This window comes from Typopeltis vanoorti, chromosome 2 (assembly GCF_054136105.1).
Source record: "Typopeltis vanoorti isolate ZY-2024b chromosome 2, IOZ_Tvanoo_1.0, whole genome shotgun sequence".
NCBI classification, from domain to species: Eukaryota; Metazoa; Arthropoda; class Arachnida; order Uropygi; family Thelyphonidae; genus Typopeltis; species Typopeltis vanoorti.
In genome coordinates, this window is record NC_143550.1 from 185110061 (window position 1) to 185128722 (window position 18662).

An 18662-nucleotide genomic window follows, 5' to 3' on the forward strand; every position below is an offset into this window, starting at 1 on the left:
GCGAAAATAATTCTTGCAATTCAAGAGGGTTAACACAATCAATGATTTCTATAAAATTAGCATTCGGCGCTGTATGCGAATGCGTCAACGTAATTGAGTGTTGTACGTGACAGAACAATAACCAACAGTTGCTTGGTCCTCACTTTAAGAATAAATAAATAAAATAAAATTTATTAAGTTAAATTCTGCTGATTTGTGAAAAACAAAAGTTTATTTCCTTATTTATTTATTTTCTCTTTCAGGCCTACATTCCAACTTGGTCAGCAAGATGATTGGAACGAAATCCTGAACGACAACGACAAGAACTTCACTTATTTCGTCCCCAGCAGACAAGCTTGGGAAAAATTGCAACTCGAGATGCCAACAGAACACAAGCAGTTGCATATGGGGCTGTACGGCTATCACGTGAAGAAGGTATGTTCATTCCTTCACCCCAAAATGTGCCAATTGTTATTTAGATTAATTCTTAAGAATAACTGTTTTAAACTTCAACAGTGAAGAATTTGTGCCGCTGTTTAAGAAACGCCATCTTGGTATTATTAAATAAAACGCTGTTTATTCAACTTACAAACTGCTGCTTAAAACTTGTTAACAAAGTGTGAAAAACTTTTCCTTAATCTGCTCATTATTAAAAGCTTAACTGAAAGTCGACATTTTAACTGAATGACGTCAATGCACGAACCGAAGCTGGGAGAAATGTTTGTTTCCAGTAGCACGAGCCTGGCTTTCGGAAACTTACAGCGCTTTCTTCCTTCGCTGCGGTGGTAATTAGAACTAAAATTAGAAGAGAATGGCTTTGCGAGTCTTAAAAACTGGATCCTCGCGTGATTATAACTACTTTGGAATGAGTTTAAAAGACCGCTATGTTTCTGCTATTTCTAATTCTAAACTGTAAGCAGTTTTGGAATAAAAAAATAAAAAAAAAAAAAAAAGAACCTTCACGTATGGCTATTTGCAAATGCAGATGAGATGTGTACTAACATGGTTATTCAGCATTTTCCCCCAAATACGTTATTATTATAAATTAGACAAAGCATGCCGAAAGTTGGTGATTATTCTGTAAATAACGATAATGAGAAATGATGGCGAACAATATATAATAAACCTAAATGCCTGTGTTCGTTTGTTCCTCTGAATCAGAAGTAAGGAATGCATTCTTAGTCGTACTTTAGGATATTAAACAAGAACTTAATTTTATTTTAATTTTCGAGCTATTCTTGTAATACTTGGAGATGAAACTGTAGCGCTAAGTATGAGTTTACGACCACAATCAGAATATTAATAAATTGCAGGAGAAGTTTCGTGCACTGTTTCTGTAATTCGAGAATCATTTAGAGCAATGTTCCCCAAACTTCCAGTATCCGCTTTGAAAATGATACTAACACCTACTTGCCCTCTCTTAGGAAGACGCAATTTGGAAGCCAATTTTAAATGCAAAATTAAATGCATTTTAGAAACAAAATTTTTGAAATTCAAATTATCAGTTTAAAAAAAAAATCTCTTCCCAACTGAACGAACGAAATCGTTTCTGTTGGGAAGAGATTTGTTTTTCAGCATCCACATGAAGAGGGTTCTTTTTTTTTTTCTCACGTGTGGCGGAATAATAGTTGGGGACCGTTACAATTTAAGATACGAATGATTCCGAAATTTAACGGAGAGTTCCGACCACGTGGTCCGAAAGCAAATGAATTATCAAGACATTCTACATCTTCAACATTTTTTAATGGTGACTCTTTTCTTTTTTTTTTTAAGATTCTAAATCGTCATTTGGTGATCGGAAAAGTATATTCTTCTGATGCTTTGGAAAAGGTATCCGAAATTCAGACGATCCATGGAATTTTCAAGATATTGCGAGGAACGAGTAAGTGCTTACAAAGAGTTTAAATTTGGCTAAGAAATTCAACGTGTACAATTACCTCCGTTCTCGACATCTGCTTTAGCAGGAACCGTTCGTCATTCTGTTGTACGGAAATTCATCGAAAGCCACTTTACCGAACGACAATTCATCGAAAGAGCAATTTGTCGAATAAACAATTAATCGAACAGCAATTTAACGAATGGAAATTCATCGAATAAACAATTCGTCGAACGACAGCTCATCGTGCGACAATTCCTAGCAAATGCAATTGATCGGAAAAACAAGTTACTGATAATTTTTCGATGAATTCTTTCATTTATCGAAAGATTCATTTTCTTGAAAACTATTGTTTTAAAGTGTTCAGCAAGAAGAATTAACGTCATTCAAGACGTAGACAACATGTGTAGATGGTTACCGAGAAATAATAATTATTAAAAAAAAAAAAAAAAACATTATTATGTAAGCGTACCTACCACTTCAATGTGTAGATAGCGATTTATCTCCAGACAAAAAAGTTTCTTCCACCTAATTTTTTCAGAACAAAAATGACCAGAATGAAATCAAAACTGACAATAATTAATATAGATCTGAATTTTAACATTTCCTTAAAATTCATTCAGCTACAACGGAATTATTAACATCATTTCGAAATTTCTTTACCAAAATTTTCTAATAAAAGTGATCCTGTTGGAACAAAAACTGAACCACAGACTTCTTGCGTGTTTTACAAATTCCGACATTTGCGCGTATTCCCACTAAGTCAGAGACTTATTGCAATATGAATGTTGACATGTTGTCCCTTTGTAGTCCCCAATATAGTTGAACTGAAAACTGGAACGGTCAGTTCGACAAATTTTTGTAAAAGGTTCAAATACCAAATCTTAATAAAATTTATTCCATATAACAGGTGTGGGTACAGACGTCACCATACTAATTCTACTATTACTACTAATAATAATAATAATCGAGTCTCCATAATTCAGTCGGTATAAACGAAGCCCTTTAGTTAGATAGACCTGAGTTCGAATCCCGTGCATGAGGCAAAGCATTTTTATCGGTCCTCTTCAACTGAAGGTGAGTTATCTGATCTCGATGGCAGGGTTTTACTCCTGGAAACTGGGGCGTTCCTTTCCGCAAGCCGTCCCCATGAACACACACACACACAATCTCCGGACATTAAACACTTACCTGATAAGGCAGACAATGGGAAACCGTCTTGTTCTCTAATTATTCCCTAGTAAAACAGAATTGCTACCAGACCAACCATTTGGTTTGGTGGAGAGGAGGATGAGGGGAATAATAATAATAATAATTTGATCCAATTAAAATGGCAGTTCGTTTTACAAAATACACTTCACTTTACATGCTCGATCAATCTTTTTTCGATGAACTGTTCATTCGATGATTTGTAATTTCTGCAAATTTTGATTTTTCGATGGATTGTTGGTTTTCGAGAATTGCATTTCGATAAATTATGTTTTCGATTAATTGCCATTCAATTAATTGCTTTTTCGATTACCTGTTGTTCAATGAACTGTTTTTCGATTAACTGTTTATTCAAGTAACTGTTTTTTCGATAAATTGACTTTCGGTAAATTGTCGTTTGATAAATTGTCGTACGATGAACTGTTCTTGGCGAATTTTCTGGATACCTGCCATTCTTCGAATAATCAGAATATTTTGGGAAAAAACGAAGGGCGTTTTTACTATTGAAAACTGAGTAAAAAAGACATTATGGGAACTACTTAATTTCATATTTCTGATCTTATTAACCCCACTTCATGGTGCAATTCGATTTCTGTAAATCATTTGTGACTTATTTTTGAATCCATGATTTTCTCTTGTAAACATGAATTAGCTTACTCTACAGCGATACCAGTATTTTTAAGGTCCACTGCTGAGCTTCTGTGTTTACCTCAACAAAACCTGGTGGCAGATACTTTCGTACAGAGATGCACTATTTATTATCAATGCATTTTACACAATTATGTCAAGTATTTCTCGCTTACCTCCTGATTCAAGGGATGTCATTCTTTCTGTTTTTCACTTCAGAGAAGTCTTCAATCCAAGGTGATACATTGCCAGTTTTATTCATAATCTTTTCTGTCATTGAATGTGGCTTGTGATATTCTTGCTTACTGAATTTAGGATATAAATATTTCCTTTCTAAATTTCACAGAAAATTTTACTTAGTTCCTTTCTGAGTGGCGATGCCATCTTTTCCACAACACTGAAAATCACATAAACTATGGCTATTCGTAAGAAAAAGATTGACTTATTTCCCTTCTCTAACTTCAAAGATTAAGGTGAGAAAGATACCTATATTCGCTGCCAGCAACGTCCTGACATGGATAGTTCATCTACCTATCAGAATACCAGACCATCCATCCCATTCTACCAACACCTTAACCAGCTCTCCTCTTGGGAGCTCCCACCATGACTAAGTCCACGCTTCCTTTTCTGCGGACAATCCTTCGCCCATTGAGACTGAATCATATGGCATTACAACAATAGAATTAATTCTTTCCATGATCCTATTACTCTTTCTGTTCTTCTCATCCAAACATCTGCTTCGACCGAATAACAAAAATAATTCTAACTAGAATAAAGGCATTCGTTTCTAATTTCCCTAAGAATTGCAAACCACTGCCAGCCATGGTTCTCCAAGCGTGTCAGACTGGTCTTATATATATATATATATATATATATATATATATATATATATAAGACCATATATATATATATATATATATATATATATATGTAGAAAGTATTTTTACCTTGGGTATAAATATGTTAAAGATACCAAGCAATTTTAAACCTGGTTTTACTCCATTTCCCAAGTAAGCAAACAGACTAAAAGTCAAGTTTGCGCCTGCAATTGATGCAAGTCTAACTGATCCCACAGGTAGTGCAGGACCAGGGCAACTCGTGGCAAAGGTGGAACAAGCTCCGATCACTAATCTTAATATTTACCCTTAATGCCAAAACACATCTCCACGAAGGGGATGTATGATGTTTTGTATTAAAGGCAAGGGGCCAATACCCAGACCGGGTAAAGGTCGAAGATTAAAGGTCGAAACCGGTCTGGGTAGTGGCCCCTTGCCTTTAATACAAAACATCATACATCCCCTTCTTGGAGATGTGTTTTGGCATTAAGGGTAAATATTAAGATTAGTGATCGGAGCTTGTTCCACCTTTGCCACGAGTTGCCCTGGTCCTGCACTACCTGTGGGATCAGTTAGACTTGCATCAATTGCAGGCGCAAACTTGACTTTTAGTCTGTTTGCTTACTTGGGAAATGGAGTAAAACCAGGTTTAAAATTGCTTGGTATCTTTAACATATATATATATATATATATATATATATATATATATATATATATATATATATATATATATATATATATATATATATATATATATATATCTTATTAAGACCTCGTTCGCAGTTCATAAGTTCTTTTCCTGTCCATTGACATTGTTGTACAGATGCAAATTCCACTCTGGATGTGTTATACGTACGTTCTCTGTTATCCTTGTGGCAATACAGGCTGCTTGAAATGACATTAATATACACATCAGTAAATTTGTTTTAAAACCAAGTGAAATCCTAATACTAATTTCAACTTAGTGTATATCATTCCTTACTGTTTCAAGTCTTGTATTTGAAGTAATGTATTAATTATTAGTTATTGCTATTACAGTGGTTTATCATTGCCGGGTTATTGTTAGGGGATCTTCAAACCCCAGTGTAATAATCCCAGTCGCAATATAAAAGAGATCCCTTGCGCAAAGTGTAATACTTACACCCCGTTTGCAGTCCATTGTTTACTATTTACATCTAAAAGTAAGATAGCATCACTAATTGTAGAAAATGTCGGAGTGATAGATACAAAGAATAATTTCTGTACATTATCACATTATTATTATTATTATTATTATTATTATTATTATTATTATTATTATTATTATTATTATTGTTCCGGGAAACTCCAAGGAGTCGACAGACTCATCGAGGGAGGCCCTAACATCATGTCTGGAACAACTATTCAACATTCACACAGTATCTATCATATCTTGCCTTGAACTCATTCACGGTCGTAGCACCCACAACAGACTCTGGAAGCTTATTCCACTCATTCACCACTCTCCAAGTAAAAAACCTAGCTCTAACACCCTTGTCAACCACGCTCTTGCCCAGCTTCCATGCATGGCCCCTAGTCCTTCCACCACCAGTCATATTTTCAAAAATATCTTCTGGATCAATCTTATAAAACCCTTCAGTAATTTGAATGTCTCAATCATATCACCTCTCCTTCGCTTATCGTCCAATTTCTGCAACCCACAATTCTTCAACCTATTCTCATAAGGTTCATTCCGCAGACCTGCTATCATCTTGGTCACTCGTCTCTGGACCCTCTCCACTTCCTCCACATCACGAAGAAACCCTGGTGCCCATAACTGGGCACAGAAGTCCAGATGGGGTCTTATCAAGGCTCGATACAGAGGAACAACAACTTGTTTGTCTCTGCATGTTAAAGTATTTTTCATAAGCCAAGTGATTTGGTGAGCTGTTTTAGTCGCTTTTGCAATGTGCCCCCTAAACTTCAACTCCCTATCCACCAGCACTCCCAAATCCCTGGCCTCATCAATCTTCTGGAGTACGGTTCCACCAATGCGATATACTGCTGCTATTCGTTTCACCCCAAAGTGCATAACCTTACACTTTGTCACATTAAACTGACATCCATTTTTCCTAGCCCAGTTCTCCAAACTATCCAAATCATCCTGTAAAATTTTGACATCCTGTGCACTCACAATTGCTCTACCCAACTTTGCATCATCAGCAAACAAGTGAACACTTCCTCTCAAATCTTTGACTATATCATTGATGAACAAATTGAAAAGCAGTGGTCCAAGAACAGAGCCCTGCGGCACTCCACTGGTCACAAGACGTCTTTTTGACTCCACTCCTGAATAAACCACTCTCTGGTATCTCTCCTTCAACCACCCTCCTATCCATCTTACCAACCTTATATCTATCCCCATCTGCTCCAGTTTACTGATTAGGGTTCCATGTGGTATCCTGTCAAAGGCCTTGGCAAGGTCCAGTAGTATCACTGTAAACCCATTACCCCTATCCAGTTCAGCCGTCACTGTGTTATAAAACGTGAGCAAGTTACTGAGGCATGATCTACCCTTCACAAAACCATGTTGTCCCCCATACAATATCCCATTTTCATCTATCCAATCCTGTATTCTTTTCTTGACTAATTTCTCTAAGACCTTGACAACAATTCCTGAAATGCTAATCGGTCGGTAATTTACAACAGCAGTCTTGGAACCATCTTTATGCAGTGGAACTATTTTCCCCTCTTTCCACCCCCTCGGGACTAACCCAGACCCGAGATTCAAATTAAACAAAATGGTCAAGGGTACTGACAATTCTTTAGCTGCTTCTCATACTACACGAGCTGGTATACCATCCAATCCCACAGATGTATTGACATTGAGGTTATGCAATAGACTACTCACCTTCACTTCATTCACCACAATTCCTGTATAATCTACTGGTTCATTCATTTCTGCAATGTCACCACCTGGATGATATATTCTTGCAAAGTGCTTACTCAGTAACTCAACTATATCAACTGATTCAGTTACCTCCCTACCATCGGCATTCTATAAAATCATTCTGCCATATACATTTTTCCTTTTACTTGCAACATATCGAAAAAACTGTTTAGGATTCTCTTTAGCCTGCATGGCCAATGTTCTTTCGTAATCCTTTTTTGCTTTTCTTACCACACTCGTTACCCTTCTGGCCCGCGCTTTATACTGTCCATGTGCCTGCCGGTCACCTTTCTCCTTAAATTTCCTCCATAGTTGTTTCTTTTTTTGCAGCTCAAGCTTAATGGTGTTATTCATCCATTTAACCCCTACTTGATTTATTATTCGGACTCTAGGTATACAGTCAGCCAATGCCTCCTGCAAACACTTCTTAACCACCTCCCATGCACTATCAAATTCTAGCCCTTGCAGTTGTATATGCCATGGCACTGAACCAATCAAACTCCTAAGCTTGTCATACTTTCCAGCCTGATAATTCCACATGTACCCTGTCTTAATTGTAAATTCCACACCTTTAGCCACCTCCCAAGTCAAGACCGTATGATCACTCTCACCGATTGGTGGCAATGTGGTCATATTCGTTACAGCCAAATCCTCAGATATAATTACTAGGTCAAGCACTCTCTGACCCCTAGTATTTTCCATTGCATGCTGTCGCAGATAGTTATCCCTTAATAACCGCATACAATCCAATTCCTTCCTCCCGTGTGTCCTCTCCTCACTCCAATCAATGCGACTGTAGTTGAAATCTCCCATAATAATCACCCTCCTTCCACTCATTTCTTCTAGTTGCTTGTGCATACTGTCATCACCATCTTTTCCATCACCTGGTCTATAGCAGCACCCAATTGTATATTTAATTCTGCTAGCCACAATCTCACACCAAATGGCCTCAAATGTGCTCTTTTCTCTATCCTGAAATTCACCTTCTATTCTCCTTGGCTGTACCTCATGAGCTATCATCAACAATACTCCTCCCCCCATTTTATTCTCTCTGTCATTCCTGAACACACTATACCCATCACATTCCATCCCACTAGCTATATCATCTACAGTCAGCCATGTTTCACTAATAGCAATAACCTGTGGTCTGGAAGTGCCAACCATGGCCAAAAACTCTTCCTTCTTGTTCCTAATACTCCTAGTATTAGTGTACATGAATTTAAGACCTCCATTAGCCCCAACCATACCTTGATGTCTTATATAACTATCCCACTCTGGTTTGTTGTCCTTATTTGCTCTAGCATATTATATTCATTCTTACATTCGACTGCCTCCCTAAGGACTGTATATCTACTCACCCCCCCTTAACAAATCTAGTTTCCCTGAATTTGCACATCCACTACATTCAGCAACACTTTCTCAAGTCTTCTTACACCGTAACCATTCAAATGCAAGCCATCCATCTTATATAGATCCTTTCGCCCATCAAACTCACTCCACACCACTCGTCATACATAACCCACCCATAAAGGCATTCGCAATTATGGCCCTCCTTTTAAACATTTCACTGTCATACCGTGGCAAAAGACTAATCATTCTAACTCTCTCACTCTTTTCTTTTGCTACCTCAAACAATTCATTCAGGTCTTCTATCATTTCCATTTTATCTCCTTTCAAATCATTCGTACCTGCCACAACAATCATTTCTTTCACCCTTTCCTTTTGCTCTCTAATAGACTCAGTTACATCCTTTATGGTCGCACCAGGTTGGTACGATTTTTTCAAATCCTCTACTAACACACCTCGTACTAACGAGTCTCCATACAGCACTCTATCCTTCATTTTGTTCATGTTCACATTCATACGCCTATTTTTCCTGTCATACCTTTTATTACTGGTTGGTTCATTCAGTCGACTTTTGTTCATGCACTCTAGCTGCTGTTTTGCCCTTTCTATCGCACCATTCAACAACGCGATCTCACTCAATGCATCTATCTCATCTTTTTTATTCTCTGAGAAACCATTAATACTATCATTCACACTTTCTACATTCACACTCTCATAATTCTCATGTACAACCTTGCCGTTTCTTGTCATATCGCTATTTTCATCATTCTGAAGTTTGACAAAATTATCACACTTACGATCCGAAATACACTTCAATTCCTCATTCTCCCTACATTTTCTATACACATTCAATCCTTTATTATCATCTATCCACACTCTGACCGCACTCCGCAAAGCGTACATTTCACAGCTAGTACACTGTCTCATTTCTTTTATACTACCGTTCTTTGATAAAGATGGCGAACCATCATTACTGGCCGCCATTTTCCTTCGTACAGATGCCATAATTATTGCAACGTGTTTTATCAAATAATAAGTTATAACACACCAAAAACACACAAACAGACGCACTAAAATACGCAAGGCAAACAAAACTACGCAATATTAAGTAATTTTATCAACGATAACTGAAAATAATACTTATCTCATCAGGAGCTTGCACGAACACTACACACTACGATATAACCTCGAACCCTGTCCCAATATAGAAATTACACTTGAATTTTCGATGGTCGTCAAGTATTTGCGTACTAAGTATGAACATGCGCACCGCACTCGAGTAGAGAACATTGCAGTAAAAATAAGAAATTAATTTACATAAATATAAAGAGTTAATAGGCTTCATTTCGGCGATATAAACATTATTTAAATTAAGGGAATATTAAATCCCACATTGTTTTAAAACAGAATAAGAAACTCAAAGATTGGAATCAGAGAGTTTCATGCCGAATATAGTATAAAAAAATTATAAAAGTATCGACGATTACTAGCGTGAGCTAATGCAAGTAGTTGTAGTACAACTACTACGTAGTACAACTCGCAGCAAAGGTGGTAAAGTACTGATCGTTATTCTTGGTATTTTCCATAATGTAAAAACACATTTCCTAGGAAATGTATGCTGTTATTACATTATGGTGGGAGGTCACTACCCAGATCGGTTTCAGCCTTATGAATAAGTAAAGCCGTCTCTAAAAATTCGGACGATCCCTAGGCCACTCAATCGTGGGCGAAAGACCGTCCATCTCAGCGTTGGCTCCACTCAGTGATGGCCTTCCACCCACCACCACCACCACAGAGCAGAACCGCTCATATTCTGAAGAAGAGCAATCACCGACAAAGCCCCTCACTGGGCCGTGCCGGAAAACACTTTCCCCGGAGACTCAAATTGCTCCCTTAAGGCAAAAACCTTAAGAGAGCGAACTCATAATAGCTCCCCACCGGTTTCAGCCTTTTTTGAGGCTTCATCAGTGAGTAGGTAGACCAAATTAATACCAAAGGGTATAGCGAAAAGAACTTATATACTCTGCTCTACGAGTTGTCCAAAAGGTGCACCCATTAAGCTACATAAATATAAAGAGCCAATAGGCTTCATTTCGTCGATAAAAACATTATTTAAATTAAGGGGATATTAAATCCCCCATTGTTTTAAAACCGAATAAGAACCTCAAAGATTGGAATCAGAGAGTTTCATGCCGAGTATAGTAAACTATATAAAAGTATCGGCGATTACTAGCGTGAGCTAATGCAAGTAGTCCTAGTACGTAGTACCTAGTTTTAAAACAACGTGGGATTTAATATCCCCTTAATTTAAATAAGAAATATATATATTTCTTATTTAAATTTGTTTTTATAGCAGAACCGCTTAAAAATATCGGGCCATGATTTTTTGTTGTTTCTCAACAGATAATTTTTTCGGCCAAATTAGTGACCCCGGTGGACAATTATAGAGAAATAACGGAGAAGATATTCCAAAATACATCTTACGACCTTCTTACTTATACATCTTACTTATTTCTGTGAAGTGAATGTTAATATTTGCATTGTAATGAATTGAAGGAGAGAAATATGAAACAGTTCCTTCTTTTGTGTCTTTCAGATGCGCTCAATATAATGTGGGAAGGCGAAAAAGCAAGCATCATCCGCCCCGACGTCGAAGCCACTAACGGCATCATTCACGTCATCGACCGGGTCATGATGAAACCACGGGATCTCACAAAATCAGGAGCTTCGGGACTGTCTCCTTCCTTGGCGTTTCTAGCTCTGGCGACAGCGAAGTGGATGCTGTAGTTTCACTAGCTGCCGCTTTTCTTTTCTTTCTTTCCAACTCACTCATCATCATCATCACCTCTGGAAGCATCGTTAATAAGGCGTCCCCTCGATCAGCGGGAGGTCCCTCCAGACAGCCTCGCACTCGCAAGGAACGCTGCACAAGCACACGTGGAAAAAAAAAGTACTAATAAAGATTTTTGCGCCCTCTAGCGACGAAACACGAAAATTAAACGAAGGAAGAACGAACGATGACGTTAGACCTACTTCCACGGTACCCATAATTCCTTTCACCTTTTTGCGGCTTTTCATTGTTGGCGTAGAGGATTTTACGCTCTGAGTCAGCTGTGCTCCACTGCCAATTCTATTCTGAATCAACCCCACGTTATTCCTCCTCCTCCAATCTATCTATCTTTCTCACTTCCTCTGCCTAGCTGGAGACTATAAATACATATAAATAAATGAATATATATATAAATAAATATATATAAATATATGCTGTAATATGTTGCGAGAGATTTTGTTCGTTTTGTTGTTACTGAAGCGTAGCATTTGTTCCCTGAGGGTGGTGGGGAGATTTGCGGGTTATCCTCTTTAATAAAGCTGATAGTTGTGTGTGATTGAATCGATAATTTCCAGTTCCTGTCGAGTAGGTTTCATCCGTTCATGAACTCTCACCTTTATGTGAACTTCGATGCGTTTTTTCGTGTTTGCTTCTCATTTTGACTTCCTCTAGAAAGCTCTTCCTCTATGAGTGTTTATCAAGAAGCGTCTCTTCCTGTGTGTGTGACTAAGGTAGGAAGCAAAAGCACGTGATATTCATTCCTTTAACCAAGGTCACCTTTAGCGCTTCATCATTTACAGAGGCGCTCAGCAGCGCCATCTTCAGTCCAACTTCATCAGCATACGAGCTACCTAGTCTTTGTCCAGTAAGGTTAGAAACCGCAAGACTCGATTTCGAGAATAGTGAGAAGGGGGGGTGGGGAAAGAGGGACGAAAACAAATGCACAGTTTTGATGAGAATTTCAAGTCGCTGGTGGAAGTAGCGAATCTCCATGTGGGCCCCTTGAAGAAGGCCCTTGTCGCACGTTGGCAAAATTACTCACACGCAATGATAATTGGCATGATTTGACCTCAGCACATCGTAATCCAAAAGCTCCGATCCTTCACCTCGTTTATGACTCTCTTTTGGCATCGCAGCCATCATTTTCCAGCCTTGCGTTTCCCCCCTGGCGTCAGCATCGAGTATTATATCCTCCGCTAGCTCATAATTAGTTTATTATTTGCATTTCTCATATTTCGAGCCTCACGTCAGCTTAAGTGAACTTCAGCACTAGCGACATCTGGAGGACATACACTGAAGCGGTAGTCTGGCAACCCCTGTATTGCAGCTGCTCTTCTCGCTGTCTGTCACGCATGCTTTGATCATTAAAGGGATTCGCCCGCGTATGTATTGTACGCGGAGAATCTTCAACATCGCATGACCTGGTGATTCGGGTATTTTAATTATTCTAAATATTATTTAGTGTCAGAAGTGTACCGTCTACTTTAAGGGATAATTGTGATAAATCATCCCCTAAGGATCAGTTGGAGTAGACCACTTCATTCAAGCTGGAATCGTATCTTTGTTTATGTCTTCGCCTAGTGATCAAATAGAGAACCAAGTCGATATCTATGACAGTGATTTCCTCTTTGTAGATGTCCGACAGTCTGACGTACATTCCATATTTTTATGATGTTAGTTTTAAATGGTTTGCAACTCATTAACTCCAGCAGATGAATTAAGAAACTCTTTAATATTAAAGAATCCGTAGTGCAGTCTCGATTGTTTTAGTGTTTGTTTTTCATTTCTCTCTTGGATTCTGGTTAAATCTTTTGAATTTGGCTGTTCAGTCCGTGCAGAAATACCAGTCTAAGTTACCAGAATTGGATCTGATCGAGTCGGAAGGAGGCCCCAATTAGTGCAGGACTGCCTTGCTTCTTAGTGAGTCCAAATTCGCCAAGCCTACTGTAGAATTGTATTAGTACAAATTGAGATTAATTGTAACTTAAGAGGCAGCTAATAGGGCTGTCATTTCTGGGGATCCGCAACTGGTGGTAGGGGAGGGCGAGAAGGGGCTGGCGGTTAGCGCCTTCACATACCGAACAAGCACGCTTGTAACGTGTGTACTTCCAACTTCGTGTCCCGCAAGTTCTGTGCATTAGACTGGTATTTTTTATCGCTGTTACCATGGCGATCTAGAAACTGTTTAGACAAACTCGACTGAGATGCCTTCGTAACCTAGGAAACGGCCCGTAATGAAATTCATCTTTTACGCCAATTTTCCACCGATTAGCTGAAACTCTACCCAGAGTGCAGCGTCACGAGAAAGAAACTGTTTCCACGGTAACGGCTTTCTGGTGACGGCGATGGAGAGGAATGCGACAGATGTACGTGGGTGTCACTGAGGGTCATTCGAGATGTATGTACGGAAAGAGAATAAAATGGATCCTGTGCAGTGTCTGCATTGTCTTCTGAGTGAGTTACTTGTGCATATACACACCAAACACGTACACAGTTTCTTGGAACAGCGCCCCCCCCCCACCCGAGCAGTCAGTGATAAAGGCTGCCTGCTATTGAGAAACGAAGAAGCTTAAAAAAGGCAAACCATAATGTTGTCCAAAGAATGTTTCCTTTATTTACAAAAACAAAGAGTCAAAAGGTTTCCTTTATTATTAAAGTTTTAAAACTTAAACGACATTTTAATTTAAAAAAACCATTTTGCCACACACACAGCACATTATTACAGCAAATTATTCCTCCTTCAAATTGCCAGCTGGTATTATTATTTTTTTTTATTATTACATGACACCTCCAAGTAGTCCAAAGACTCATAGAAGGAGAGCACCTAGTCTACAACTCTCCGTCTCCACCACTCAATCCACCAAGTACATCAAACCTAATCATCTACCCCAACGCCATCTACTGACCATCACGGCCACTAGTGTTTTCACAGACAATCACAAACATCCATGGCGGGATTCAAACCCGCAGCCTTTGGGCTGGAGAGCGGATACGCTTACCACTCGGCCAAACTTCATTACAGATGCCTTCGAAGCTAATCTAGAAGGAAAATGATTCGTGCTTAGAGACAGGATGTCTAAAGCGACTGTCATCATTGTTTGATGACGTGGAATTTACCACGCTATGGGCACCGACGCTTGCAAATATTTTGATCGAAAGTTCGGAGAAGAAATGCAATGGAGAAGAATTTAATGGGAACTGATTGCAATCCACCAGGATTCAAATCATTTCTCAGTGATTTCCTGTCCATTGAATTTCTTCTGTGAAGTGTTAATTAGGAATAGCAATAGTTCTGCGAAATGTTATTTTCTGGGAACTGTAAATAATATTTCATTCAGATTACAAACACAGACTTCCGAAAATTATTTAGAAACATTTACTTCTACTCTCATAATCATTTATTTTTATCGATGCTTCGAAACGTGGCTCAGTAATTTTAATTAAAATGTTAAACATTTGGTAGTTTAAATTTTCTTTATTTTGCAATAATTGCACCTTCTTATTATTATTGTAAAATTATGCAATCTGTGTAAATTTCAAATTTTATTTGAAATTTACACAGATTTTTACAGAGACTTTTTCTAAGCCTTTCTTCGGCAGTCCTTGAGTTAGTCGGTTATTTGCATTGCCAAGCAGGGTTTTCCCTGCTAGAAACACTCAGGTTTTTAACTCTACATCTACCGAGGAACTCACTATTTTCGACAAAACACATACCTGCTATTGAAGGTCGTCGCCAGATTAGATCGCGTCCTGATGCAACCAATTAAATGTCGCCCTGATCGATTATAAGACAAAAATATAAGAAAATCTCCAATTTTTTTTATTACAAGAGAATCATTAATGCAAAGCGATTACATAATGATATTAATCAAGTGTTTGCTCTACGGGGATATCGCACAATAACACTGTTTATAAGCTCTTCTAAAATTATTCCTGCTCTCTCAGAATGGTTTTACCACAAAACCGAAATCGAGACATAAAAAAGCAGAATAATTCTTAAAATGACGGTAGAATACTAAATCAGAGAAATTTAAATCGACGAAAATACGGCACTAATTGTATAAAGCTTGGGACTGATTAGGAAAGACCTTGGAGAATTTTTCATATCTTCCGAAATTAAGAAAAGGAAATGGTGCACACTAAAACAGAATACATTAGCAAAGCTCAGTATTCAGTCATATTACAGCCAAAATACTTTTAATTTTTATTTTACGTTTTGATTGCTACAAAAAGTGTATTTGTGAATCTGCATTTGAACTTTACATTGTAAAATATTTTGCTTATGTAATTATTTAAATAGGAAAACAATTCGGGGAAAACCCTAATTGTTTTCCCAAGCAGGCAGCCACTTTGCAGTGTTAGGTGTTTGCTTCAACATATCCAGGGATGGAAAATGTTTCGCGCATTTTCACAGCGACTTCTCCACAAAGACGTGGAAGTACGAATAAAAATCCAAAATGGAATTCGAAAGATACTTTGTGTTTTCAGGGTCATCTCTTCCCTTAACACTCTCATTTCCAAGCTGAAAATTGGAATTTCGTGTGGTGGCCAAATTTTAGTTTATTCTTTTATTTAGTTAGCGACGTCCACGCGATAACGCGTGATCGGCCGCCCGGTGAGACCTCGCATCGCGCGATATCGCGTGATTGGCAATGAACGTGTTAAGGGGAGAATTTTTCCATGCAAAATCAATTGGATTAACTGCTGTAGCTGGACTAGATAATGTAGTGTTTTAATATAAATTTACAAAAAAGTAGATCATAAAGTATATACTGGTTTCCATAAATTAAGGAACAAGGAGAAAAATCGCGATAACTCGGAGGGAAAAGAAGAAAAAAACGTGAACTCCAGGTATGTTATATAAAAAAAGTGATGCTGAGTCTAGCTATCATATACAAATGGGTGGAGCTGTTAGCAATATATGAAAATGAGCCAAGGCATAAAAGTGGACATTTTGGAGTGGATTTCCGTTTCCTGTCTCTGGAGTGAGAATATTTAGCGGATGACTTCAGGTGGCGAGCCAACCTAAGACCAGAGGTCAGCGAAAAACAGGAGGAGGAGGTATCCAGATGGTTCCACGAGTCATTCGGGCTTCAGAGACTGTGGACCAATTCCAACAGTCACAAACAGCATCAGGGAGAATACAATGAAGGAACAGTATTGGCTACAACAGCATTGGATGACCGATATCTCCTATTATCTGCTCACCGAAACAGGAGTTCTACAAAGAATCGGCTACGATCTGACCTCGCGTCTGCTATAGAAACATTGGCATGCAAGAAACATTGGCAACATTGGCATGCAACGTTTGAATGGGCGACTCCATGTCAACTGGACCAAATGCCAATGAGTTCCTTATTAATTATGGACGAGTCCTGGTTTGCAATACAAAGCGATACCAGTCAGTCTCTGAACTAGACAGAATCAGGGATACATCATCATTCCTCTAATATTCGTGAAAGGGATACTTACGATGGAGATAGTATGATGGTTTGGGGAGACATCTCGTTGGGTGGTACCCACTGACTTGTATGTGCTTCCGAGAGGAACCGAGAACGCTTCAACTTATAGAATTGAGGTCCTGGACTCCTATGTTTGTCCGTATGCGGGTGCGATAGGGAAGATATTTATCCTGTAAGACGATAAGGATCGTCCTCATTGCATCTTGAAGGAGATATTATCGTGCGTATGTAGTGGCCAGCCTCGTCTCCTGGCCTTCATCCTATTGACCATGTCTGGGATGCTCTCAAACTGTCCCCTTTCCCAAGGAATACAATACTGAGGCATTTTTCAAATATCAAGCACTTCGACTGTCCCACTTTGACCTCCTGTTTTAATGTCCCAATTTGTGACTGAATTAAACTATTTATTTACAATTTTTGTGGGTGTTTCTTTCACATCTCATATCGTACTGCTTTTCACAGAATTGTATAATAATTCCTGATACAGTTCTTGAATTATCGTGATTTTATCTTAATTTATGGAAACCAGTGTATGTAAGCAAAAAAGGATAAAATTTACGCACCAAGTAAACTAGCACACAGACTGTTTGCATTAATAAATTTATCATACGTTTTTCATTAATATTAACGAGTTTTTGTGGTTCAATTAATTTATTGAGAAAATGCAAGAAAATCCTACTAATTTATTTCATTTCCTTTAACATCTTTACAAACATTTGGTATCGAATTTCCTCTTTACTTTCTCAGAAACCAAAATGAAGAATTTCATAATTCATCATCAACAACAACTTCTGGTCCAAAAGAAACTGTCAGTTCAGGTTAATCAGCGCTCTCCAGTGTTTCTATCCTCCCACAGTCTTTCTTCATGGACACTCTTTTTTTTTTCTTATCTGCTCTCTCCACCTTTCTTAGTGTTAATTTAATCTTTCCTTCACCAATTTTCATTTCATAAATTCTTCTTGGCATTCTTTCTGAATTAATTTTCATTCACCTCTGAACCTTTTCAAGCGGAAGTTTAAAGCATTTCTTCGACTCTTTCTACTCTCAGTACATTCTTAATGTCCGTATTTTCTTGGTTTTAAATTGTCATTGGTTTACGGTTTTAAATTTTAGAAAAACATGCCCAAGTTAGCCGTGTTTAACTTAATGAGTCTCATAAAGAGGAGTGAATATTTCGCATATTTGGCAAGCGTACGTTCTAATAATGGAAGTTTAGATTAGGAGATGCTAAGTGAAAGGCTCTTAAGCGTATAAGTAGTCTTCTTTGAAAGACGTTGGAGTTCTCCCACTGAACTGTGTTTTGATTAACTGAATTTACTTTTTTTGTCGATTTTGTTTTATGCAGCAGAAATAGAGAGATCAACAAAAATTATAAATAAAACAGAGAAAATGGAATTGAACATTTTGAGGAAATGGTGTGAAAAAGAGAGATAAGAACTTTATATATTAAGCAATTTAATTCACTGGTTTGATACGAACTGTGTGATAAAATCATCACACAGCTTAGAGTAATCGTGATTTTTCTCTTTGTTCCTTAATTTATGAAAATCAGTGTATTAATTGCCATTTCCCATTTTATTACCCACTT

At 38.0% G+C, this 18662-nt stretch overlaps 1 protein-coding gene across 1 annotated transcript in view; it reads left to right on the top strand.

Annotated features, from left to right (window-relative positions):
- LOC150109733 (fasciclin-1-like) overlaps positions 1 to 14051 on the top strand; it is a 100345-nt gene extending 86294 nt beyond the window's left edge. Inside the window, exons 10-12 of the mRNA XM_090403135.1 lie at positions 243 to 414; positions 1753 to 1861; positions 11379 to 14051. Of these exons, the coding sequence (XP_090259261.1) occupies positions 243 to 414; positions 1753 to 1861; positions 11379 to 11569 (472 nt within the window). The 3' untranslated portion in view covers positions 11570 to 14051. The remainder of the gene's footprint in view (positions 1 to 242; positions 415 to 1752; positions 1862 to 11378) is intronic.
- Positions 14052 to 18662: the final 4611 nt, after the last annotated feature.